General features: G+C 44.3%; 1 protein-coding gene and 1 long non-coding RNA gene across 4 annotated transcripts; both read right to left on the minus strand.

Moving 5' to 3' along the window:
• Nucleotides 1–2,821: 2,821 nt before the first annotated feature.
• On the minus strand, nt 2,822–3,439 carry LOC311013061. The gene is made up of 2 exons (XR_014597103.1): nt 3,246–3,439; nt 2,822–3,104 (listed from the first exon to the last, which is right to left on the minus strand). It is a non-coding gene; the product is annotated as an uncharacterized lncRNA (long non-coding RNA).
• Nucleotides 3,440–3,684: 245 nt separating this feature from the next.
• LOC311012795 (dual specificity protein phosphatase CDC14AB-like) lies at nt 3,685–26,009 on the minus strand. Of its 3 annotated transcripts, none has more exons than XM_084008495.1 (12): nt 25,594–26,009; nt 23,669–23,759; nt 17,751–17,826; nt 17,471–17,552; nt 17,275–17,354; nt 13,802–13,868; nt 9,275–9,337; nt 6,142–6,229; nt 5,643–5,873; nt 5,346–5,484; nt 4,217–4,430; nt 3,685–4,058 (listed from the first exon to the last, which is right to left on the minus strand). In XM_084008495.1, the coding sequence occupies exons 1-12, from the start codon at nt 25,624–25,626 to the stop codon at nt 3,741–3,743; spliced, it is 1,482 nt and encodes a 493-aa protein (XP_083864621.1). In that variant the 5' UTR covers nt 25,627–26,009; the 3' UTR covers nt 3,685–3,740. The 3 variants fall into 3 exon arrangements, with proteins under 3 accessions (XP_083864621.1, XP_083864620.1, XP_083864622.1); XM_084008494.1 differs by having other exon boundaries at nt 3,686–4,058; nt 17,460–17,552; XM_084008496.1 differs by lacking the exons at nt 17,275–17,354; nt 17,471–17,552; nt 17,751–17,826 and having other exon boundaries at nt 3,686–4,058.
• Nucleotides 26,010–27,325: the final 1,316 nt, after the last annotated feature.

Below are 27,325 nucleotides of genomic sequence, written 5' to 3' on the forward strand. Positions count from 1 at the left end.
GTAACATAAGTCAGAACACAACTATCAACGAATGTTCAAGAAGAATGTAAAGACAAAAACCACCAGTTATATCCAACAAGTGAGGCCGTAGTGTAGATTGATATTGATAACAAAAAGACTCAATGTCAGGCTGATTGGATACAACATTCGATTACAGAGGTGACATGGGACTGTAAAAACAAAATGGACGTGAATTGGTTGCTAGGTTTTGTCTCCAGGTGCATCATTTTAATATGATCATTTAAAATAAACTATATGTATATATATAGTTGTAGCTACAAGGGAATGTACCTTCATTTCTATCACACCTTTCTAGTCTTTTCGACTAATCAAGAGACTCACGAGACACTGATAGCAGAGTCTTCGGGGGGGATTTGGGGTTCAGTAACTTGCCCGTGGATACTTCACCATGCAGACTGCAGGAGCCAGGATTCAAACCACTGCTCTTCTGATTGGAGGATGACTCGCTCTTCCTGGGGAAGCTGATCAAGGTCTGTTAAAGCTGTGGCCCAGAGATTCACTAGCATCAATGTACTTCATGCCTAGCGCATTTGTTTCGTTTTGAGATGTTGACCATCGTAACATTACAACACACAAAAGGAAATGTTACTCATATTTTGTGAGTGTCTCTTCAGGCTTGGACCAGCAATCCACCTGGACCAGCCCCACCTGCCACGTCCACGGGGACGTCATACTGCTCAGTACGTGCTCATATTCATGCAGCTAACCTCCTTAGCTGGTTTATGTGGCTTTATCTTCTCAGTCTGTGAAGCACGTCTGACAAGGAGTTGTAGTAAGAACAAAACACGGTTGAAGACACAAGTATTGTTTTAATAGCAAAAAGCACATGAGACATGTATGGCAGGGATTGACCAAGAAACAGAACTTACTAGATAAAATACTGATATGTTTTAAAGAACAACTCCAAAGGCCTGCAATATACAATGGGTACGGAAAGTATTCAGACCCCTTTACATTTTTCACTCTTTGTTTCATTGCAGCCATTTGCTAAAATCAAAAAAGTTCATTTTATTTCTCCTTAATGAACACTCACTACCCCATCTTGACAGGAAAAAAAACAGAATTATATACATTTTTGCAAATTTATTAAAAAAGAAGAACTGAAATATCACATAGTCATAAGTATTCAGACCCTTTGCTGTGACACTCATGTTATTATTATTATTTTTGAAAGATTTTTTGAGGCATAGGCACCCTTCCTAGCAGTGGATAGATCAGAAACATAGGAGAGAGAGGGGGTGTGACATGCAGTAAAGGACCTCCGGCCAGGATTCGAACCGGGGTCGGATGCATATGTACGTTCGTACATGGCATGCGCTCTAACCACTCCACCACCTGCACGCTGTGACACTCATATTTAACTCACATGCTGTGCATTTCTTCTGATCCTCCTTGAGATGGTTCTGCTCCTTCATTGGAGTCCAGCTGTGTTTAATTGAACTGATTGGACTTGATTAGGAAAGGCACACACCTGTCTATATAAGACCTTACAGCTCACAGTGCATGTCAGGGCAAATGAGAATCATGAGGTCAAAGGAACTGCCCAAGGAGCTCAGAGACAGAATTGTGGCAAGGCACAGATCTGGCCAAGGTTACAAAAGAATTTCTGCAGCACTCAAGGTTCCTAAGAGCACAGTGGCCTCCATAATCATTAAATGGAAGAAGTTTGGGACGACCACAACTCTTCCTAGACCTGGCCGTCCAGCCAAACTGAGCAATCGTGGGAGAAGAGCCTTGGTGAGAGAGGTAAAGAAGAACCCAAAGATCACTGTGGCTGAGCTCCAGAGATGCAGTAGGGAGATGGGAGAAAGTTCCACAAAGTCAACTATCACTGCAGCCCTCCACCAGTCGGGGCTTTATGGCAGAGTGGCCCAACGGAAGCCTCTCCTCAGTGCAAGACATATGAAAGCCTGCATAGAGTTTGCCAAAAAACACATGAAGGACTCCCAGACTATGAGAAATAAGATTCTCTGGTCTGATGAGACTAAGATTGAACTTTTTGGCGTTAATTCTAAGCGGTATGTGTGGAGAAAACCAGGCACTGCTCATCACCTGCCTAATACAATCCCAACAGTGAAACATGGTGGTGGCAGCATCATGCTATGGGGGTGTTTTTCAGCTGCAGGGACAGGACGACTGGTTGCAATTGAAGGAAAGATGAATGCAGCCAAGTACAGAGAGATCCTGGAAGAAAACCTCTTCCAGAGTGCTCAGGGCCTCAGACTGGGCCGAAGGTTCACCTTCCAACAAGACAATGACCCTAAGCACACAGCTAAAATAACAAAGGAGTGGCTTCAGAACAACTCTGTGACCATTCTTGACTGGCCCAGCCAGAGCCCTGACCTAAACCCAATTGAGCATCTCTGGAGAGACCTGAAAATGGCTGTCCGCCATCCAACCTGACAGAACTGGAGAGGATCTGCAAGGAAGAATGGCAGAGGATCCCGAAATCCAGGTGTGAAAAACTTGTTGCATCATTCCCAAGAAGACTCATGGCTGTACTAGCTCAAAAGGGGGCTTCTACTCAATACCGAGCAAAGGGTCTGAATACTTATGACCATGTGATATTTCAGTTTTTCTTTTTTAATAAATTTGCAAAAATGTCTACATTTCAGTTTTTTTTTATGTCAAGATGGGGTGCTGAGTGTATAGTAATGAGAAATGAAATTAACTTTTTTGATTTTAGCAAATGGCTGCAATGAAACGGAGTGAAAAATGTAAAGGGGTCTGAATACTTTCCGTACCCACTGTAAGTGTGTATGGAACCGAGCCAAACCGTCTTCAGGAGTTTGTTTTAGCCAGCAACAAAAAAAGGAGGTTCTGAAATGTCTACATAAATGTGTTCCTCTGAATTCAGTGTTGCTTCATGGATAAGCCCTCTTCTGTATTGTTTCTCTATTATCTTTGATGCACAGTTAATCTATTATTGGCTCTACAAAACTCTTGATTATGCAAATACCTGCTTTGTTAGACAAATATAACATATAAAACATAACGTGTTGGTAGTCTGGCTCGACTCGACTGAACTGTGGAGTCAGCGAACGGCAGCAGGCCTCGTGCTGAACAGACTGAGGCTGAAGGGACTAGAGAGAGAGAGAGAGAGAGAGAGAGAGATTATTTTATTGAATCATGCCATTGAGGCTCTCTCCTGTGTACATTGAATCTGGAGGATGACTTGAGAAGTAATACGAAGCAGTGTGAGTTACCTGTTTCCGAACACTCACCTCTTGACCTGCATGGTGAAGGACGGCGGGCTTCGGACCAGCTTCTTACAAGCAGAGGAGGAGGAGGAGATGGAGATGGGGACTTTAGGGGACTTAGGGGGCGGGAGAATGGAGGCCTTGGACAGGTTGGATCTGAGTAAGAAACACAAAGGGACATGTATTTTTTTACAACGTAGGTTTGATATATTCCAAACCATTAAGTATAGTTAACACTCGTAACATGATGGGATTATTGAAATGAACCAAAATAACAGCATGTATGCAGGATGAACAATAGAGTACTTTCTGTGTGGAAGCATCAATGAACATGTCACTGAAGGTTGGAACTGTAGTGTGAACAGGACCAGGACTGCCCCCGTTTTTCATTCCATGATGTTTCTGCCTACATTATGTTGATTTACTAACGTTTTTTTCACAGAATATTGCCCGGCTCCGTTTTGTTGAGGTTTTTTTTTTAACCTACAATGACCCTAATACTCTGTCTTATTGGGCAGCCTACTGATTTAAATGTTTCTCAGCATCAACGGAACGTTTTTCCAGAGGTTGACTCCATCTCACCTGACTCATTAGCTTGATTGACAGCCCATGAGTGAATGCCAATTGTATCAACCAATGGGATTGACCAGATATGTTTGGGCCCACCGGGATGGTGCCCATATGCCATATGGCCAGTTGCCCCTTGATCCCTGCCCTGATGTAAGTTACATTAAGCCTGTACCTTGAGGAGGAGGAGGAGGCTGATCTAGGAGGTCGTTTTCCCTTCAGTGCTCTCAGTTTGTCTCCCTGAGTCGGACGGTCTTCCTGGCACTTATTCTATACACGCATACATGCAAAAGGAGGATTATCAGGAGAAAAGAAAACTGTTTTCAAATTGACAAATAAAATGTGAAGGCATCTCTGTAAATAGAAATGACATCATTCATCAATAGTTTTAAACAATGATATCCTGATGATGAAATCCCGCCCCTCACCTCATCCAAGCTGTGTGACTTGTGAAGGGTGGTGTTGATTGACAGGTCATCCATGCTGGAGAGCAGGTGGGACATGGCTTCCTGTTTGCCTTCCTCAGAGCCCAGGCTTGGAAGCTGCTGCTGCTGTAGCTGCTGCCGTCGACTCAGTCTCTGCTGAATGAGCTTCTGTTTGGAGCGATGGATGTCGCCCTGGATCCACAGACTGTGCTGCTTCCTACACAGAGCAGACAACACTGGACACTGACCTCAGTACTTTAGTCAGATAAAGTGCAAAATAACTCTAATAATAATAAGTCCCCAAAATCCTTTGAGTAGCACTTCCGACTTGATCAAATTTCAAAGTTCATCCACTATATTTATTACATATAGCATTACATAAAGTGTTAATGCTGTTTGCGATTGCTCTCTAGAAAAATCGCCTGTTACTGGCACAGAATACTTTATTTACGTAAGATTTATTTAATTACTGATGCATTAGGTTATATCGTTATTTTCTGATTGCTTAACGACAGCAGACACAACTGAAGTCACATGTGTAAAACTCTAACAGTCTGCAGAGCAGCAGTTCATGTGGACCAAAGTCTAGCTCCTCTTTCATTGTTGGAACACAGTTCTATAAACTCTCCACTTCTCTGCTGACTTTAACCACAACCTGCACAACACTGTGGATTTACAGCACTTTGTTCAAATGTTAACACACCGCTGTCTAAACTGTAAACCTCACATCCAACACAGGAGGATTTCAGCCTGCTGGCTTTCAACACTGATGGTTGGAACTTCAGCTGAAAGCCTCAGCAGGTGGTGGAGGGAGTGGCAGGGAGACAGGTTGTTATGTTAGCATCCACATGATCAACATTTGGAAGTGAAAGGATCATTCTAAAGAGTAGAACTGATCTGGTTAGTATATTGAAGAGGTTCATTCAGCCTACTGATATATATTTTTACACTTGTTTCTCTAAAGAGGTACAAGGAATTCTACTTCATTGGCCTCTATAGAGAAACAAGTGTCAAAAAAATGATCTGGTTAGTGCCATTGTAAAGTCCAGAATGGTTTGATTGATCCTCAAAGCCATCTCACCAGGGAAGCAGCTGTTCCTAGTGTGGCACCACGACTGAGAGGGAAACTCACTCCTCTAAGAAGTTCTGCTGGGGGCCGATGACGGATCCAGGTCGGCAAATTCTGATCCATGCAATGGCCTCAGCTGCAGTGAACCGGAAGTGCTTCATCAGGTAGCAACCAATCAGAGTCCCTGTACGGCCCAGGCCAGCTGTGATCGGGTGAAATGATTAAAAAGACAAATAAAGGAAAGGACTCAACACTTGGACTCAACACACTACTCGACTCTACGTATGGGAGTTTGTTCTGCAGGATAGTCTTTGAGTGGGACAACGACAAAGACAAACTACACCCACAAATCCACTCTACCTTTACAATGCACAGCCACAGCTCCTTCAGTACTTTCACACATGAACAGGAAGCGCCTGATGATGAGGTCAGAGGGCGTGGTCCCATCCGGGAAGAAGAGGTCATGGTGCTCGAATCCTGCATCCTCAAACCGCCTACTGTCATACAACTTCCTGTTTAAACGGACCACTGCTGTGATGTCATTTTGCCAAAAGTATGCAAAATAGGCCTCTGGTGCATGGAGAGGATAACCTGGAAAACAATCACCACATGTATTATCACTGAGGATTAGCACTTTCAAGTAATAACATGAGACCTTTACACTGCTCTGGACCTGACTTATAGCACAAACAATTAATTGGCAGTGAACAGGAAGTGTTTAACCTTCAATCAGAATACAGCTTTGTCACAGCCTCATGCTGACTTCAAAATAAGTACTTCAATGAAATGGGTCTCTATTTTTGTGGGGACATAACAAAAGTCAGGGCAGGGTCTTGGTAACCCTTTGAGTCTGACTTACCAATCTCTATCTTACTGTGAGGGTGAGGACTGCCGAATGCCAGAAGTTTTCCTGGGATGATCCAGTTCATATCCCCGTTTTCTACTCGCTGAAAACACAGAGAGAAAAGCAGCTGAGCTGTGTGACTGAGGGAGGAAGAATCACTGGTAGAATCACTCTCTTGCTTTGTTGTGTGCTCGGCTCAGAGGTAGAGCGAGTCGTCCGCTTCCAATCTGAACAAGACAACAATGGAAGATGACCGGGTCATCGCACACATTCACACGACTCTTCAAGCGAAGTTGCCGTGCATCATACAACAACAACATGTTGATGACAATGGTGGTCTCGTGTGAGCAACTTCAGGCTTTCTGTCTTGTTCAGAACGCTGTGAGCTCCTGTGGCGCGTCGTACACATAACATGGTCTGATCCGGCTTCAGAGGAGGACACATACTGACAGACTTTCTGTCCCCATTACTTTTACAGTGATGAAAAAACAATGATACTCCCACAAGGAAAAGGCAGCTTAAAGAGAGCTGTAGATCCCTTTTAGCTGAAAAGGGGGGGTTTGTGGGTTTAGTTACTTAGTTATTGAAGTACAAATTTCAGGCACTTGAACTTTACTTGAGTGTTTCCATTTCATGCTTTGGAAAAACTGTATCCTACATTTTAACCTCACCACAGTTGTTTTTAAAACGTCTCTATATAACCAACGGTCAGTTTAGAAAATACGAGGCAGTTACAGATGAAACACTGAACAGTATGTCAGGAGTTAAAATGAGCTCCACCTTGGCCAGGGCTGTAGTGGAGGCTAGACCGTTTACGCACCTGTAAATGAGTTTATCCACCTTTACGTTTACATGCCGTTTACGTCTTCCTAAACACATGTTCCCGCTGCATTATGGGTCTATGCAGGGCTGGACTGGGACCAAAAATTGGCCCGGACATTTTCAGCCGAGACCGGCCCACCAGGTATCGATGGAAAGACAATGAAGCCTATGAACAAACTTTTTTGTGACAATGCTTGTACACTGTCGGGCATCGCCCCTCGGCTGTAATTGGTCCAGCCCAGAATTAATCATGACTAAGGGGCCGATCTACCAGTTTTGTGTACCAATAGCAGTGTTTCCCATAGGATTCTATTGTGGGGGGTCTTGCGATCTTCTAGGGGGGTCCGGGGACATGCCCCCCCGGGAGAAACATTTTAATAGATTTAATTTTAATGCATCAATTTGGTGAATTTTGAGAACCAAAATATGACATCAATTACTGACCAATTTCTTACAAACTGCTGGTACTAATACAAAATGTTGACATACTAAATGGGGTTGAGGAGTTTAAGCATTCAAGAAAAGATGAAAACAAAAATGACTAAAACACAGTGCTGAGCCTTCCAGGGTTCCCCAATTAGTTTTCACTGAGGGACAAATTATGCCCAGGTTGCCAAGTCGAGGGCCAAATTGTCTGTTTTTTTTCATTGGATCACTAAACATTGTTTTATGTGCAAATGTTATTATTGTTGCTGCTATTATTTGAAATATTATTATTGTAATGATTAGTACTACCAGTGGTAGTTGGTTGTAGTAGAAGATAGTAGTAGTAGTCATAGCCTGTGTTGAGGGACAGATAAAAATGTACACTTGAAAGAAAATAAGTCCAATATCAACGATTTATTTATTTGAATGCCCCTGGAGAATATTTTGATCAACAACAAAAAACAACAGCACTACAGCAAGTGGTGCACAAGAGGAAAACAAGATTGTATAACAGTGGAGTTAATGGTTTTTGTTTGCACCGTCTTGCTTTTGTCTTGTAATTTGCAGACGGTCCCTGAGCACCCGTGGGCTGCCGGCTGCACATAGAAATCAATGTTCTCCGTCCAGACTGGACGGCTTATTTATGTAAAAATCTGGGTTTTGGTCCTTGTAGCTCGTAGTCTATGATATTACGGTGGGGAAGAGGCATCATTTGTGTTTGAAAACGTTTCTCTTCAGATTTATTGATCCCGAATCTGTGAATATATTTCCAACTTTACAGAACTGTTTATTTCAGCAGGTTATTGCATAGTCTCACTGGGTCCGCACGGGCCGGACACTTTGCTCTTGCGGGCCGGATTTGGGCAAATGCCCGAATTGCCCGATGGCCAGTCCAGCCCTGGGTCTATGGTATTATATCTGTGACCAACCGGCTGTGGCAGCTACCAGGAAGCGGCAGGTTGTCTGTTGATCAGTGGCTCGATCCACGTTGGTGCGGTTTATACAATGATATGAGGTGATTTGTGAAGCATCCTGTAGTGTCTCACCTCCTACAGATACAAGCACAAGGCCTCCATTACAAAGGAAGTCCAAAGAGCAAGACTTCACCTTTTTAATGTTGCTTTGGTTCGTATAATGTGACGCATTCAGTCAGTGACGATGACGTCACCACTGTTATGTACACAGCTCTTTGCTAGTTCTGTTGAATGCGTTGCCGTCCAGCGTGGAACAAAGCTTATTTTTCTCTTCCAATGCAATCTCAGGTATAAAGTCCCAACGAGCAGGTGTGGATGATGTCGGTGCATGACATCACCTCGTAGGGAAATAAAGAACCTAAGAGATGTAGTGACTGTGTGAAGGCATGAGAGAGCACTCAGTGATGTCTAATGGTCAAACATAGCACTCGGTGCATAGGATACAAACATCAGGTAATAGCCTGCAGGTAGTGAACCAGTAGATGAACATTCAACAATAACAACAACATCATCATAACCATAACCAACCATTCTGACACCGATGACACTGGTCCGGTATGGTACAAAATAAAGGCCTACGGCGTGCGGTATATCCAGGTCTGCCTTACTGCGTCGTGGTCGGTTGAGTTATTAATTATCATTGTATATTCTGATATTAATTCATTATTTATTCATTAATAATAATGTTTCAGGAAGGAAGTGGTTATGTAGTGAAGCCTGCCTCTTGCTGCATTTGATTGGCTGCCTGGGCCTAACGAGATATTGGAGAAAGGTGAGACTCAGCTGATGAAACGGAATAAAAGGTGGCGCCGTAGAAGAGGTGTGATCAGCCCCACAGATGGTTTTCACTCGCCCTGTACGTTTGTTTTATGATTATCATTATTTGTGTCTTTTGATGATGATGATTAGTGTCTGTGTGCTCTTACCTCATAATGTTCATATGCCTCCACATCGAAACCTTCAAAGTTTAAGAAGCCATGCTGTAATGCCTGGGGGAGAGAGACAGGACAGTTTAAGTCAGGCTGAAAGGTCGTCCCCAGTAAAAGAGGACAGGAGGTGGACCATAGCGCTGGGAGGAATTTATGTGATGGTTGAAAAGATTAGGCTGGTTGGAAATGAGCGGCTACTCGTCTGGAAAGTAGAAGAGCTCAGGTGTCAGCAGCAGGAGGCGGAGCCTAAACGCTGTGGTCTGGTCAGATAATCCTGTTAGATGCGATCTGTACATTACCCAGGGCTGCCAAGTTTCAGAAAATGACAAGAGTGAGACTTTAGTACCATGATGCGTTTTTTAACATCGATTTGGCCCGTTTTAACGATGATTTATACCAGGCATCCCCAAATGGTGGACCGCGGTCCGGGTCCGGACCAATTGATGGTTCTGTCCGGACCCATGACCAATCTCTGATGAATTCACGAGAATAGATCATTTTCATAGAGCATTATCTTTTTTTTCAACAGTCGCGGCTACAGTGGGCGCAGCTACTCCAGTTAATACGACAATAGGCGCGTTTCCAATCATGCATGCGCATGCATTTGCCTCGCAAAACCAGGCATTCTGGGATGAAAACGTCAGAAACACTGGTGATAACTTCCCTTTGCGACATGTCACATGGCTTTAAAAACTTGCGGTATCTCCAGGTACCTCCCTCCGCATGCTTTTCTGTGCAGATGGTCTGAAATAAGTGACACTAAGACAATAAGACACTCCCCTCAACGTTGCCCTAGTTGGTTAGAATTATCACGTGGTATTTCCCACGTGAGAAATTTCCTCAGCCTCCGTCAACAACGGGACTTCAAATGCCTCGGCTCGAATTCGTCAGCGACGAAGAAAGCCAGCGCCACTGGGTAGAACATATTCTTTGTGCAAAGTCCGTGAAGTTTCCCCTGGCTCAACAGTTTTTGTTATGTATATAATTATTAATAAAGTTTTTTTTTAAAAAGGCCGTGAAGTGCACCTGTGTCCGACTTGACGTGGTGGGAACTTGACATGTTTATTTTAAAGCCATGTGACATGTCGCAAAGGGAAGTTATCACCAGTGTTTCTGACGTTTTTATCCCAGAATGCCTGGTTATGCGTGGCAAATGCATGCGCATGCATGATTGGATACGCGCCTAATGACTTCACTGAATTGAACCAATCAAATAGTTTGTTTACCCTCAGCGCACCAGAGAGAGCAAGAGAAAAGAGAGAGACAGCGATGGCAGTTCCAAACCCGTGTGCCTCATATGCTCCGAAAACGTGGCATTAATCAAAAGCGGCGATGTGAAGCGCCGCTACGAAACAAAGCACAGATATTTTGAGCAAAGTTATCCACTGAAGTCCGTGCTGAGGGCACGCACAATAACCAAACTGCAAGGCCAATATGACAGATCTACCCAACTCATCATGCATTCATTTACAGCCCAGCAACGTGTCAACGAATGTTCGCTGAACGTATCGTGGATTTTAGGGCAACATAAAAAAACATTTAGTGATGGGACAATTGTGAAGGAGTGCTTGAACGCCGTTACTGACATTATTTGAGGGGAAACAAAGAGACGAGTTGTGTTCTGTTCTTAAAGGCCTTAAAGGGATAGTTCGTAATTTTGGACCTAAGACCTATTTTCCAAGTCAGCCGGTGTGTTCTAGACGTCTGGAGACGTTTTCAAGAAATTTCATTCAGTTCTTCTAGTTGCCGAGTTCGCTTATGCTATGGCTAGCGCAAGTCAATGGTTCTAGTTAGCATGGCATTAAAAACAGTCTTGCCCACTCCACAGTGGACCCGAGGCAAATCAATTGTAACGGCAGACTATCGATGTACATATCTGTGTTGATAGAATGTTTGAAATAAAACCAACCTTGCATTTTTAAGGATTTATGTCTCAGCAGCAGCAGTGTGTCATACTTCAGGATATTCAATAAAAGTAACGGTTCCGGTTCCGCTCACACAACGAGTCTGCACAGCTTATCAAAATACAGTGTCAACTTGCCGAGTTTTCAAAGTAGAAAGCGACATCGTGGTGGTTCAACGAGGCGGACGGTTATCAGAACAACATCAAGCACGTAAAGTACACGAAGACGAACGTAGCGGGGGCGCACGGTGAGGATTGCTGTGGCCGCGCGTCTTGCGGAGCAAGTCTACACTGCTGCGCGGAGATGAGAGAGGGCAGCTCATATCGGCCACTATACGGCCAGCATGTTTGAATGTTTTTTCCACTAAAAGGGCCAGTAAATATTCCTTCGCGGGCCGAATAGACCCAGCTCCCAACCCAACTTTAAGAATAGATAAACGGCGATATTTTTTTTTTTATCGCCCGATAAGAGTCTCGCGTCAACGCAGCACGTTAACACCGATAACGGCCCATCACTAGGCGTACTAATTACACTCAAGTATTTTTGTGTAGTTTTAAATGTCGGCGCGGTTGTGTGTGAAAGATGGTTAGAGACGCCAAGACCCGCCTTACGTTGCTTCTGATTGGTTTATATTGCGTGGTGCCTTCTGTGGTTGGTTAGAGGCACAAAGGACTGATGGATTGGTTATCTCGGTCAGTCAATCAGAGTTACTCGAACTACGGCAAGCCGCGAGGACCAAAGTTTATTATCACGAGAAAAAAAAATAGAGTATTGAATGGGGAAATATAAGCGTGAGAAATGTCAAGTGTGGCGTGTGGTGTGAGCAGGCCCGGTTCTACGGGGGTGCATAAGCATGCATTGCACCCCCAAAAAAATAGTTTGCACCCTCAATTAAAAAAAAAAAAAAAGATTTTCATTTTTAGAAATATGATAAAAATAATAAAATACTTGCTCACAAAACAAATTGTAGTTAAACTTGTGACAATTTCCATTAAATACCGTTGAGATATGAGCTTCCAACATCACTCTGACTGTTCACCAAACTGTCAAAATCACTCCGCATTTATGTATGGTGTTTTGTTTATATGTTGCTTGGCAACAGTCCGCTCAGTGGGGATCTATTTTTGTTGGCGGAAGCAATTTCATCCGTTTATATGATTAAATAAACAAACAAATCACAATCTATTGTCAATTATTATTATTATTAACAGTACATTTTACGAAATATAACTGTTGTATAAAGTAATATCACGCTCGAGGTCGCAATGTTGTCGCTCTATATCAGCGCTGCTGTGATAGCCTTCGGCGGCCGGTGGCCGGCCGCGTCGTGTGTCATGTGCAAAATGCGCGCAGTCCCAACATGTCAGTAGAACTACGCAGAAGTGCTTGTCTATGGTAGAGAGGCCTGTGTGTATAAAAGCGAAGTCTGAACTGAAGCTGGGTAGCTGGTTTTAGTACTGGTGCACCCTCTGTAATTTCAGATGCACCCCAAGGCATTCTGTTCTGGAACCGGGCCTGGGTGTGAGAATGGGTCAAATTGCGTCACTGTCACACTCAAAGCGTGAGGCTTGGCAGCCCTGAGATTACCTGTAGTTTGCAACCACGTTCAGATTTATTTATATTTGTTTGTGGAAATGTGTGTATAGCCTATCTGGGATTTTATTCGCTCCTTTCTTCTCATTATGTCTGCCTTGTGAAGTACGCTGTAAATGCTAATTTTCACAAGTGTTATATAAATAATGTTTCTGATTATAATTATCCACATTGTTGCTGTCCAATCAGCTCTTAGATGAGGTGACAGCCAGGCGTTTCCCATCATGCCCTGGGTGTGGCCGCCTTGATTTCGTGAGTTTATCGTTGCCAACAACAGGCAATCAGGCCGAGGCCCATTTGGGTGGAGCAGTGTGATTGCAAGTCGGCTGGGGACCCCTGTGGAGGGGCAATCGTGCCGATGCATGGTACTTAACGAATGGCCCTGGTGTGAGTGTGCCCTTTGTTTGGCGAAGGAAGGCAGAGACCTTCAAACTGTTTTGCTGCTTCTTTGTCATCGAACTTTTGACATTTTAAAGGATAATGTAAAGAAATCTGCTGCCAGTCTAGCTTTAGGTCCCCGCTGGGTCTTCCAGCAAGACAGTGACCCAACACATACATCAAAATTGGTCCAAAACCTTTTGACGGCCACCAAACTCAAGGTCCTGGAGTAGCCCTCTCAGATCTCAATCCTATTGAGAATCTGTGGCAGGAGCTCAAGGTCAATATTCATGCTTGAAAACCACGCAGTTTGTATGAGCTGGAACCATTTGCCAAAAAAGACAGGGCTCAGATCCCCAAAGAGACATGTGCCAACCTCGTTAGGAACTACCACAAGAGGTTGTTGTCAGAAAGGTTACACTTTGGACTATTAATTGGGGGCTAATCATTTTGGTATTTTAATTTTTGTTTTTTCTTGTTTCAATTCAATGCATCGGTAAAATATCTTCATCAAACTTAGTGTAGACTTCGTCTTTGTTCTTTTTTCTTCTTTTGGAGGCAATTTAAGTTAGTAACTTAAGTAGCCTAAGTAACTGAATTTAAGTTAGTAACTTAAGTTACTAATCACTGCGGTTTTATTGTTGTTTACCTTGTGTATTCCTTGTAAGCAGTCAAGGACAGTCAGGTTGAAGGAGCACTCTCCCACTGCCGCATCTCTGTAGGACACACACACACGTGGATACACACATGCACACACACACCAACACACGTGGAAACACACACACGTGGACACACACACACACACCAAGGTCAGTTTACTAGTAGTTGCTCATTTACACACTGATATTGATCCTGTTCATCGAGTTTTTGTGTTGGACAGAATTTGCTTTTCAATGTTCATACTTTTGCATTTGTATTTTAATGTAATTACAGCAGTTTTGCAACCAGACACCAGAGGGTGGAGCTAAATAACCCAACATTGAATTAGACATTTTTAGGGGAATCAAAGTTACAATTAACTCCCATGAAGTGAAAACACCCTGTGAAAGATTTAAAGATGTAAGACGGAAACACGAGTACGTCCCAGACCAGATGATGGTATCGACCTATCAATCGCAAGGCAGAAACTTCTGTTGGACTCTAAATGGACCATAATGTACTAAATGAACATCATGCTGGACTGAAGAAGACTTGAAACTAGAGATTGAGACCATAAACTCATGTTTACAATGTTTACTGAGGTAATACATCAAGAGAGAAGTAGGACCATTTTCTCATAGACTTCTATACAACCAGAGAGGAGTCGCCCCCTGGTGGCCAGCAGAGAGAAGTAGGACCATTTTCTCATAGACTTCTATACAACCAGAGAGGAGTCGCCCCCTGGTGGCCAGCAGAGAGAAGTAGGACCATTTTCTCATAGACTTCTATACAACCAGAGAGGAGTCGCCCCCTGGTGGCCAGCAGAGAGAAGTAGGACCATTTTCTCATAGACTTCTATACAACCAGAGAGGAGTCGCCCCCTGGTGGCCAGCAGAGAGAAGTAGGACCATTTTCTCATAGACTTCTATACAACCAGAGAGGAGTCGCCCCCTGATGGTCTGCAGAGAGAAGTAGGACCATTTTCTCATAGACTTCTATACAACCAGAGAGAAGTCGCCCCCTGATGGTCTGCAGAGAGAATGACAGTTTAAGACACTTCAGCATGGGCTTCAGTTTTCAGAATCCGTGGTTGATGCCTGCTAATATACAAAACTGATGACAACTCTCTTGGGATCATGGTTTGTGCCTCCTCCTCTCTCTTTCTCTCATGGCGTTTGTCCTCTTACTGACCTGTTGATGCTGGGAAACCAATCAATGGGCCAACGTCAACCTGCGACAGTGCCACAGCTGAACTCAAAGTCATGCCCTTTCTGGTATTCTCCATGGAAACATATTCAAGAGAAAATATATCGGCGAGAGACAAATGTTTTTTTTTTCATTCAGTTTGAATTGTATCATAAATTACACATGATGTTTGTGAATTTAAAATGCAAATGTATAAGTCAAGAAATACTCAGTTTGTCGTAATATCATTTAGTTCAGTGTGAAATCATGTGACATGGACTCATGGACAAGGCGGTGGGAAGGCTTACAGTTATTTTCTGATTGCTAAATGACAGCAGACACAACTGAAGTCACATGTGTAAAACTCTAACTACAGTCTGCAGAGCAGCAGTTCATGTGGACCAAACTCTAGCTCCTCTTTCATTGTTGGATTACAGTTCTATAAACTCTCCACTTCTCTGCTGACTTTAACCACAACCTGCACAACACTGTGGATTTACAGCACTTTGTTCAAATGTTAACACGCCGCTGTCTAAACTGTAAACCTCACATCCAACACAGGAGGATTTCAGCCTGCTGACTTTCAACACTGATGGTTGTAACTTCAGCTGAAAGCCTCAGCAGGTGGTGGAGGGAGTGGCAGGGAGACAGGTTGTTATGTTAGCATCCACATGATCAACATTTGGAAGTGAAAGGATCAGTCTGGTTTCAGACTTGGGAGTGAACACATGGAGATATAGAGAAAGACAGGTTGGTGGAGGGAGAAGAGTGGCAGGGAGACAGGTTGGTGGAGGGAGAAGCGTGGCAGGGACACAGGTTGGTGGAGGGAGAAGAGTGGCAGGGAGACAGGTTGGTGGAGGGAGAAGCGTGGCAGGGAGACAGGTTGGTGGAGGGAGAAGAGTGGCAGGGAGACAGGTTGGTGGAGGGAGAAGAGTGGCAGGGACACAGGTTGGTGGAGGGAGAAGCGTGGCAGGGAGACAGGTTGGTGGAGGGAGAAGCGTGGCAGGGAGACAGGTTGGTGGTGGCAGAAGAGTGGCAGGGAGACAGGTTGGTGGAGGGAGAAGCGTGGCAGGGAGACAGGTTGGTGGAGGGAGAAGCGTGGCAGGGACACAGGTTGGTGGAGGGAGAAGAGTGGCAGGGACACAGGTTGGTGGAGGGAGAAGCGTGGCAGGGAGACAGGTTGGTGGAGGGAGAAGCGTGGCAGGGAGACAGGTTGGTGGAGGGAGAAGAGTGGCAGGGAGACAGGTTGGTGGAGGGAGAAGCGTGGCAGGGACACAGGTTGGTGGAGGGAGAAGAGTGGCAGGGAGACAGGTTGGTGGAGGGAGAAGCGTGGCAGGGAGACAGGTTGGTGGAGGGAGAAGCGTGGCAGGGAGACAGGTTGGTGGAGGGAGAAGAGTGGCAGGGAGACAGGTTGGTGGAGGGAGAAGAGTGGCAGGGACACAGGTTGGTGGAGGGAGAAGCGTGGCAGGGAGACAGGTTGGTGGAGGGAGAAGCGTGGCAGGGAGACAGGTTGGTGGTGGCAGAAGAGTGGCAGGGAGACAGGTTGGTGGAGGGAGAAGCGTGGCAGGGAGACAGGTTGGTGGAGGGAGAAGCGTGGCAGGGACACAGGTTGGTGGAGGGAGAAGAGTGGCAGGGACACAGGTTGGTGGAGGGAGAAGCGTGGCAGGGAGACAGGTTGGTGGAGGGAGAAGCGTGGCAGGGAGACAGGTTGGTGGAGGGAGAAGAGTGGCAGGGAGACAGGTTGGTGGAGGGAGAAGCGTGGCAGGGACACAGGTTGGTGGAGGGAGAAGAGTGGCAGGGAGACAGGTTGGTGGAGGGAGAAGCGTGGCAGGGAGACAGGTTGGTGGAGGGAGAAGCGTGGCAGGGAGACAGGTTGGTGGAGGGAGAAGATGCAACCCAATCTGCAAAGATCTACAGTTCAGGTGAGAGTTGAATCCTTACATCCATCCATCATCTTCTGCTTATCTTATGTTGCATCGGTGGACTCGCACTGCTCCAAGCCCAACCGGGCCTAAGGTTCCCTCTACAAACATCATCACGTCATAATATGACATGCATGGCTTTACGTAGACTCAAAGTCATCACAATAGAGAACACACAGAGAACATGACTGCAACTTTATCTGCAACTGATCCGAGTACAACACAGAGATAATGAGGGGGAAGGCCTATCGATCAAAGCCTACGTCATCTCCACATTGCGTGCATGAACCGTGCCGAAATCCACCTCTTCCAATGGAGGAAGCGTACCATTCTTAGGCTAATCAGCCAGCGTTCTAATTCTATGGTCTAGGCCTACCTGAATGGCAGGTAGCCCGTGTTGTTTCCTGAGATAAGAGTCCTGTAGGCTTCTTCTGGGCTTCTTTTCAAATAGACTACCTAGAGGTAAGAGTTATATTGCAGAGTAAATAATAGACAGAAGGACAGACGGATACAACACAAGTATGAATAGAAGGAAAAATGGACAAATAAAAAGATATTTACAGCATAAGCACCAATGAGAACGGCAGCATTTGCTCTCTTCTTCTGATCATAGCTGGTGTAGTGGACCAGTTTCTTTCGAGACATCGTGAAGGACTGAAGTGACAAAAAAAAGGCAAAAGTTAATGAAAAATCAGAACCATAAAGACACACCCAATGTCCACATGATGTTTACTGTATATTTACATCACAGAGCTTTCTATTAGTCTAGAAAAGTTGGTCCTTTGGCTCTGGAAAATACTGGTTTGTGTTGAGGACTGCTGCATGTCAACAGCAGGACTCCGTCTCTGTTACCTTGAACTTCTTATTGATTTTGCAGCAGTATCTGTACAGCATGGCCAGGTTGAGGGGCCCAAAGTCTGCATAGAAACTGCAACACATAGAGACAAGAATCAAATATAAAGTCATATAGAATCAAATCAAAACAGCTTGTAGAAGTCTCCAGTGACACGCAATGAATTACATTAAATTCAGCTGAAAAAAACAATATGTTTGTACTAGTTCAAGAACAGTCAGATTTGCACAAAAACGGTTACCAGAATTAGTGCTGGGGATGTAGCAGGAGCAGATTTGGTTATCAACAGTTAATTATTAATGTCAATATGATTATCAGTATTAATAATTATATTTAATATATTATCATGATATAATCATGAATAAACGGGGCACCACCCTGGGATCAGGGAAAAGATAACCTAAAACTGTATTCAGTCTCAATATAAAGGTTTTATACTCACATGCCAATCATCGTGATCATTGAGTACAAAACCAATCGAACAATTAAAAAGGCGTGAAATTCAAACACTAGCCTTCACAACCTGCTGTTATCCAGTGACATATACACAACAAGCACAAGAGACCGCTAGTTATAATATAATAAGATTTATTAAAATCAGTAATAATGATCACAATCAATAACACTGCAATTAACAAAGCCTTATTACCTAACTACCTAACACACAAAGCTAAGCTAAACAAAGGGAGAGACACACGTGGAGTGTGTGTGCGTGTGTGTGTGTGTGTGTGCGTGTGTGTGCGTGTGTGTAGAGAGAGAGAGCGAGAGAGAGAGGGAGAGATGGCCGGGTGCAGCCACCAGATGGAGCTATTCCTCACAGTGTTCAGGGGCGGAGCCACTGACGTCCGATAGGATCGCGCGCGAGAGAGAGAGAGCGAGAGGTGGCCGGGTACAGCCACCAGATGGAGCTATGTCCTTAGCGTCCGCCGGAAACAGCTGGCGTAGGACACGTGTGGGGCGGCGTATGTGTGCGTGTGTGTGTTAGCGGGACACAAACAAAGAGAGGGGGAGAATGCGCGCGCAATATTCTGAGGCTCAGGAGGCGTGTTACTATCACACGGGGCTCGTGAATGAACTGGCGTCCATTCAGCGGGACCGGGCTCTTAACTGATAGTAGACGCTTACTGGGCTCGCGAATATGGCTGAGGTTTAGTCAAAAACAGCGTTACAGAAATCAACCCAGCGGCGTGGGTACCCGATCAGCATTCAAATACAACACGGAAAGCAACGGACTCGGCGGTCCGTGATCAAAACTTAAAACACATTAACAAGAATTACAAGCATGTCCTACACTATCGAATCTCTGCTTCTGCCCAGACAAATAGCCTCTTACATTTGCCGATGTGAGATGCGTCGATGTGAGGTTTCCGTCCCGTGCGGTGATGGCGTTTCTTTTTTTATTTTTTTTTTTATTTTTTTTTTATTGATTTTGGTGTCAAAACATTTCAACATCATTCATCACAGGTTCTGTGTGTGCTCTCCATGACATGAATAGTACGCTTGAAAAATTATCTCAAAGGAACACATACCGACACAATACCTAAAATAAATACAAGTAAAAAGAACAGTAGAACAGTTAGGGAGTAGTCTGTTTGTTTGTAAATTGACTAATGTTCTGTGAAAACAAAATCAGGCCTTTGGGGCGTTACAAAGTGAATCCACTTTTTAAAGAGTGAGGTAAATTGCTCTGATTTATGATTGACAAATGCTGTGATCTTTTCCATCTTGTAAATGTCCATTGTGACGTCCATCCATCCATTTAGAGTTGGGCTCTCCTGCGATAACCACTTCCTGGTTAAAGACTTTTTAGCTGCAACCAACAAAATGTTCAATAAGTATTTGTCCTTTTTCAACCAGGCCATGGTTAAATTCCCAAAGTACATAGTCTTGATTTCTAAGGGCAGAACATCTTTGAAAATGTCTTGTAGGGCATTGTGTATCCCCTTCCAGTAGTCTGCGATAATCGGGCAGTCCCAAAAAATGTGGAAGTGGTTTGCGTGCTGGTTACCGCAGTTCCTCCAACACATAGGAGGTGTTCCATCATAGTGGGATTTCTGAGAGGGTGTTATAAAGTATCTAATCAAGTTCTTCCAGTTATATTCCCTCCATTTCTGTGAACTAGAACATTTCCAATGAAACCTCCACATTATTGTCCATTCCTCTTCAGATACATTCACCCCACCTTCTTGTTCCCATTTTTGCCTAATGTATAAAGTTGAATGTGTTTTAAGATTTGACAGCATTTTGTACGCACATGAAATTATTCTCCCATTTACATCAGAGTTATATGCTTTCCTAAAAATTTCTATCAAGTTAACATTTATCTCCAACACATTTTTCATCGTCATATTAACATAATGTCGCATTTGCAGATACCGATAGAATCCTGTTTTTCCAAAAGGTATTTCTCTTTGATTGAATCAAAGCTGAGCATTGTTCCTCCTTTCATTACCTTACATACAGCTGTTAATCCCTTAAGTGTCCAGTCCTTAAATCTACTGTCTAGTTGGTTAGGAATGAAGTCTGAGTCATATGCACACCATTTAAGAAACATAATATCTCCTTCTAATTTATATTCTTTTATGATAGTTTTCCACATTTTTAGAGTACATTTCACCCATGGATTCTCAATACTGTTAATGTAATTTTGTAGATTATTGTCTGCTATAATTGCTTGTATTGGGGTGGAACATATTTTCTCTTCAATAGATTTCCATTGAGCATTATATTTTGGGTTGCACCAATATATAATAGTTCTTATCTGTGTTGCCAGGTAATAGTCTCTGAGAGAGGGCAGACCCCATCCCCCTTTGTCTTTTGTCAGTTGTAGAGTTTTGAGACGGACCCTTGGTCTTTTGCTTTGCCATATATATCTTGACAGCATTTTTTCCCACTCGTTGAATTGGCTTTGATTAATCTCAATTGGTAGGGTCTGAAAAAGGTACAATAATCGAGGTAATATACTAATTTTAATAGATTAAATTCTTGAAGATAGGCCAAAGAAAGGGATTAGGTTCCATCTTGCTATATCTTCCTTAATTTTTTTCTGTACTGGTAGGTAGTGATGGCGTTTCTTGATGCCGGCAACGGACGGTAGTTCGCGAGAGCTCGTTTAGCGCCGGATCCAATTAGTTGAAGAAAACAGTTAGTATTTCTCCCTTCTGCAGGCAACAATAAAAATCGCGGGGCTCGGCGATTTAGTCAGCTGATTTCAGACAAAAACGGGTCGTAGTTCCGTTCTGCTGGCAGCTGGGACGAAGAAAGTGTTTTTCTTCCTTCTGCGGGTAAACAGGAGGGTCGTGCTGTCGCGGCAGTCTCCTCAGGATCCAAAATGATAAACAAAAGAAAAATAAAACGAGTAGAGAAAAAGAGGGGTAAAACAGTCTGTTGCTCGTCCAGCGAGTTTGGGGGAAAGACTGTGGCCTAGGACAAAGGAAACGCTGCAGACGTAATGTTCACCTCCTGTTGTAACGTGGGTCACGGTGGAGAGAGGAAGTTCTTCCGGCGGCGCCGGGATTTATAGCTCACGGTTGCTTCAGGGGACCCCCTGGGGTTACCTGTGGTTGTCAGCCAATAGGGCACCAGTTGTTTGACGTTGCACTTCGCACCCAGGTGCGAGGTGACACTAAAATGGTGGTTGTAGTTTTGTATCTCCTTTGTTCCTTTGTCCTGACCGCATGTGTAGGCTTTTGTAGGCCGCATTGTGTAGTCCTACTGCTGAGGTCCCAACATTAGTCAACAAATTGAGTTGGTTTCTTTTTTTAAATACCTCTGTTTTTTAACAAATGGCCACCGGTCCTTGGAGGGGCATATATATGTTGCAAAAGACGTTTTTTTATCTGGACATTCCTTAGAAATAAGATTATTTTTCTTTTGGTGTGAAATGGAAATTGGGGTCTACCTTCTAAGTTATTCATTCTGGTTCTGTGTTGTACATAAATGCATATGACTGGTGTTTTTGCATGGTATACCATCAAACCATCGATCGCCTTTTTGCAGATTATACTTTTTTGTTGTTAATGGACTTGGAATAGGAGTACGCTTTCTGTGGTCTGCTGCTTCCTACATTTAGATTCCTTTCAGAGACTCTTAAGTTTGATCGGGATGTCTGTTAATCTTAATGTGGACTATTCAGGAGGTACACCCAGGGCACCACACAAGCTAGAACCGACAAGTCTTACTGCCTTGCAAGGCGGGTTGAAGGTTCTGTGGCAGCATGATCGCTGGGACTGACTGATGGGATCCAGCTGCTCATCACAGAGGCTTACATTTACAATTACATTGAGGGCATTTAGCAGACGCTTTTGTCCAAAGTGACTTACAATAAGTACATTTGTCGAAAGAAACCACAACGTATCATTGCCGATAAAGTAAGAGCGAAAAAATAGAAACAAGTGTTAGGTCCTCGTCTGAGTAAAGTAGTAGCTGTTCAGCAAACATACCTGAAGAACAATGCTGTGATCAAAGTGCTATAGGTAAGAACATAGAAGTGCAATTTTTATTTTTTTTGGGGGGGGGGGGGGGGGGGTCGAGGGAGGGTGTTAGTGGGTCATGCTATGTAGAGTCGAGGTGAAGTCTGAACAGGTGAGTCTTGAGTCTTTTTCGGAAGATGGCAAATGTCTCTGCTGTCCTGACATTAGTCGGGAGTTCGTTCCACCACTGAGGACCAGAACAGAGAAGAGTCTGGACTTTGCTGAGCGACATTTGTTTTATTTCAGAGATGGTGGTACCAGCCGGCCAGCAGAAGTAGAGGAGCGAAGTGCTCGCTTCGGGGCATGAGGTTTGACCAGTGTTTGAAGGTAGATGGATGCCGTTCTATTGATGGTCCTGAAGGCCAGTGCCATCGTCTTGATTTGGATGCGTGCTGCAACAGGGAGCCAGTGGAGGTCACGGAGGAGGGGGGTCACATGGGAGAATTTGGGTAGATTGAAGACAAGGCGTGCTGCAGCGTTCTGGATACGCTGCAATGCTTTAGTCGCCGAGGCCGGGAGTCCAGCCAGGAGAGAGTTGCGGTTGATCGGCCCACAGCAGTGATGTTGGGGGTGCAGGATTTATAGGGCAGGTGGCCAAATTGGACACCACTACTAGTTGTGTCCGGGGGGGTAGCTTTATTTTCTCCCAAGATGTTTGACTTCTGATTTATATTATATTAAGTATATTTAGTTGGTTAATGGGCCCTGTGATAGACTGGCATCCTGTCCAGGGTGTACCCTGCCTTCGCCCAATGTCAGCTGGGATCGGCTCCAGCCCCCCCGCGATCCTGAATACAGGATAAGCGGTAGACAATGGATGGATGGATGGATGGATAGTTGGTTAATGTTAATTAAGATTATATTTCTTTTGGGAATACATATTTGGTTGGGTTGTTTTTTTTGTTATTTGTAGTTTATGTACTCATGTTATTGTTAGTCTCCTCCTGTTTGTCAAACCAGGTCTGATCAGCCTGGTCAGTTGTATTTTTGAGTTGGTAATCTTCAGAGCTTAAGTTTGGTCTGTTTGTTTGACCTCTTTTAAGGGCCCAGACTTTATAACCATGTTGTTGTAATGATTATTTTTTTGGTAAAATTGGTAAATTCCCTTCTTACTCTTCTTGCCTAACTGCTTGGTCCCTCACAGAGGGGCTTCACTGTGGCCGTCTTAAAATCCGCTGGAATGACACCTGAGGTGAGGGAGGAGTTGATCAGGGTGGTGAGGAATAGCAAGATGTCGTGTGAGATGTCTTGGAGAAGAGAGGAGGGAATCGGGTCGAGGGAGCAGGTGGTGGCACGGTTAGATGTAACAAGTGTGTGAACGTCTTCAGAGGTGAGGGGGGTAAAGCTGGTTAGACCATCAGAGTTTAGAGTTAGTGGAGATGTTTCTGGGAGTGGAGGGGGGGGGGGGGGGGGGGGTTAGGAGTGAATGCGGAGCTGTGTCTTACCTCTCATATATGAACTCCTCATCCATGCTGAAGTAGTGTGTGGTGGCTGTATTCTTTGGTTTGACACGTAGAGTGGCAAAGTAGAGCCGGTCTGGTGTAGAACACACAGGACAGACAACACTGCATTATGATGGCTGCTGGGAGTTCAAGTGGAACACACAGTTTGGGTTTCATGTCAGTGATACACAGTTTGGAGATAAGGTTCTGAAAATGTTTGTCAAAATACTGGATATGAAGGTCGTTTTTGTCGTGTACAAAGATGTTTCCATCCAGAGAAGCCTGTGTGACCAGGCCAAAAATAAACAGTTGTAGCCTGATAACTGAAATCAAGTTATCAACTCAACTTTTTTTAAATTATATATATAATTTAAAAGCGGTCACACGAAGCTGGTTATCAACTCAGTAAGTCAACCAGGGTTTCCCTGTCCAGCTATGAGCGCGTGCAAGAGGCGGCGTTTCCAGCATTTGACCAATCACATACATGGATCAGTCTACGGCAGCGGAGCGGCGTATTTCACGTACGAGGAGCGAACCATAATCTTACAGAAATAAGAAGAAGTTAAACATATAATACAGGCAAAAAGCAATGTTTCATCTGCCAAATGCAGGAAGGACGGCTGGCAAAAACTCACTAATAGTCTTATGATATGACTGCCCCATCATAAGGGAACTACTAGGTCTGACTGATTGAATACATATATGCTAACTGTGCTGATAGCTCAGTGGTAGAGTTGGAGCCCCATCTACCATTTGAATCCACCCTGCGGTCCTCTTTTAAAGCATGTCGTCCCTCTCTCTCGCCCCTTTAACTCTCACGCTGTCCTCCCGCATTAAAGGCCAAAGATTTTAAACAAATGGATGTGTTGCTGAAATGTTTTTTTTTTATGGCGTGATGTATGATCAATATCAGCCTCATTCTTTCAGCTGCAATCCCGGCGGTCTAAAACGAACTTGGGAGCAAATCAAATAAATATAAAACATAATTCATAGTGGTAAGTAGGCTGTACGCTGACACAGATACGTCATGCCCTCTAATGACAATCTGTATCTCTCATATAAAACATCGTCAGGGACAGAAAAAGGGTTTTGCCGGTCTCTGAACACTCTAGTTCTCCTAAGAGACCTGATCCACGATCCACCGAGATTCTTGTTTTTTGTTATTGGTCAGTCGGCGGTGTGTTTCTCCATGTTGATCTCTTATCAGGAACATAACCTGCTCCGGAGCAGTTTAGCTCTGCAGCGTAAGTTACCATGGCGATCTTCCCCGGTAAGAAGTGAACCAGCGTCGTAGGACGGAGAACCCAGAGTTAACGCTTAAGTTACCTACGAAGCAAATCCTGCTTCATAGTACAGGCCCCTGGTCCTGTTTAGGAAGGTTAAGAAATCTTGTTTTGCTTGCTTTTGGCCGTTTAAAGCCTGTGACCTGTCGCACCATGTCAGCCTCTGCTTTAGGGGTCTTGGGCTTCCTGTTTAACTCAGTCAGTAAAGCACAGACCTGAGATACGAGAGGCCACGGTTCGCATCCTGCTCCTGCTGGAAACACTATAATGTATTGTAACAGATTATAAATCTTTCTGAAATGGAGTAATTTCTTATAAACTTAAAAATATGATATAGCACGGCTTTGTGATCTTTGAGTAAAGTGACAGCACTGCATAAGGTTATTAGCAACTGTAACCCAATGATAAGGACTCTCTGTGTCTTTATAACTGGCTGAAGGTTGAAGTTCTAAATATGCCATTTCTATATTAAAGTCATACACTTTCAATACATCATTATCATACAAGCCTCAGTGTTCACGGTGGATTCATTAACATCTGCTTAACCCCACAGGATCGTCATGAATATATATGTGAGGTTCAACATTAATAGTTTCATTCATTATGATTATTACATATCACAATAAAATACTAGGTGTAACTTACCTTTAATAAATTCTGAAGCACTGTACTGTTCATATTCCTCTTCCATTTTACTCACCAACCAAACAAAGCCTTTTAGATGACTTTCAAATATGAATAGTCTCCACGAGTTCTGTTTATGATATCATAATAGCTGATCAGGTCTAGTATTCAGCTTCACGTCATCACAACACAATGACTGTAAAATAACAGTGACTCTGTTACAAACGGTTGAGTTTCATGTTCCCAGCTGACGACACGATCCACACATAAAAGTCTCCGAAGTCAAAAACCTTCCCAACCAATAACTCATATTAATAATCTCCTCTCCCTCCGATGCCAATCAACTCTTTGAATTCAATAGTTTCCCCCGAATGGTTGATCTGTGTCCGAGAATATTCTAGTCAACAGTCAGAGAGCTGAGGACACGCAGCCGACCAGCCCGGTCAACGCTAATCTGCTGCTCTGCACATGCTCAGTCAGGGTCCACACACACACACACACACACACACACACACCAGACACACACACACACACACACCAGACACACACACACCAGACACACACACACACACACACACACACTCACACACACACACACACACACACACACACACACACACACACACACACACACACACACACACACCAGACACACACACACCAGACACACACACACACACACACACACACACTCACACACACACACACACACACACACACACCAGACACACACACACACACACACACACACACACTCACACACACACACACACACACACACACACACACACTCACACACACACACACACACACACACCAGACACACACACACACACACACACACACACACTCACACACACACACACACACACACACACTCACACACACACACACACTCACACACACCAGACACACACACTCACACACTCACACACACACACACACACACCAGACACACACACACACACACACACACACCAGACACACACACTCACACACTCACACACACACACACACACACACACCAGACACACACACACACACACACACCAGACACACACACACACACACACACACACACACACACACCAGACACACACACACACACACACACACACACACACACACACCAGACACACACACACCAGACACACACACACACACACACACACCAGACACACACACTCACACACTCACACACACACACACACACACACACACACACACACACACACACACACACACCAGACACTCACACACACACACACACACACACACACACCAGACACTCACACACACACACACACACACACACACACACACACACACACACACACACACACACACACACACACACACCCATGCACACATTTGATCAAAATAAATCCAGTTATTATATATAAAACTATGATAAGACTCCTACAGTGAACCAATTCAGTTTACATGTTATTTCTCGTGTCACATCACAACAGTTTTCCACAGAGAGCAGGACTAGAACCCGTGAGTTACAGCGCCACATAGTGGAGAGAAAACCCTGGCCGAGCAGCCTACAAGCAGACATTTGGAGCAGACCAGGTTGCATCTGCATTTGGTCACATTACATGTAGAACTGCAAACACAGGTTGACTGGTCTGGTCTGAGGAATGTAGTTTGCTCCTGTCACCCAAGGGTGCAGAACCAAAGCCCAGGTGCCAAGTGTCTGAGCTTCCTGATTGGTCCTACTTAGCGCTGAGTTCACTGACATGGCGCCAAC

This window comes from Eutrigla gurnardus (assembly GCF_963514095.1).
Source record: "Eutrigla gurnardus genome assembly, chromosome: 4".
In the NCBI taxonomy this organism is placed as follows: Eukaryota; Metazoa; Chordata; class Actinopteri; order Perciformes; family Triglidae; genus Eutrigla; species Eutrigla gurnardus.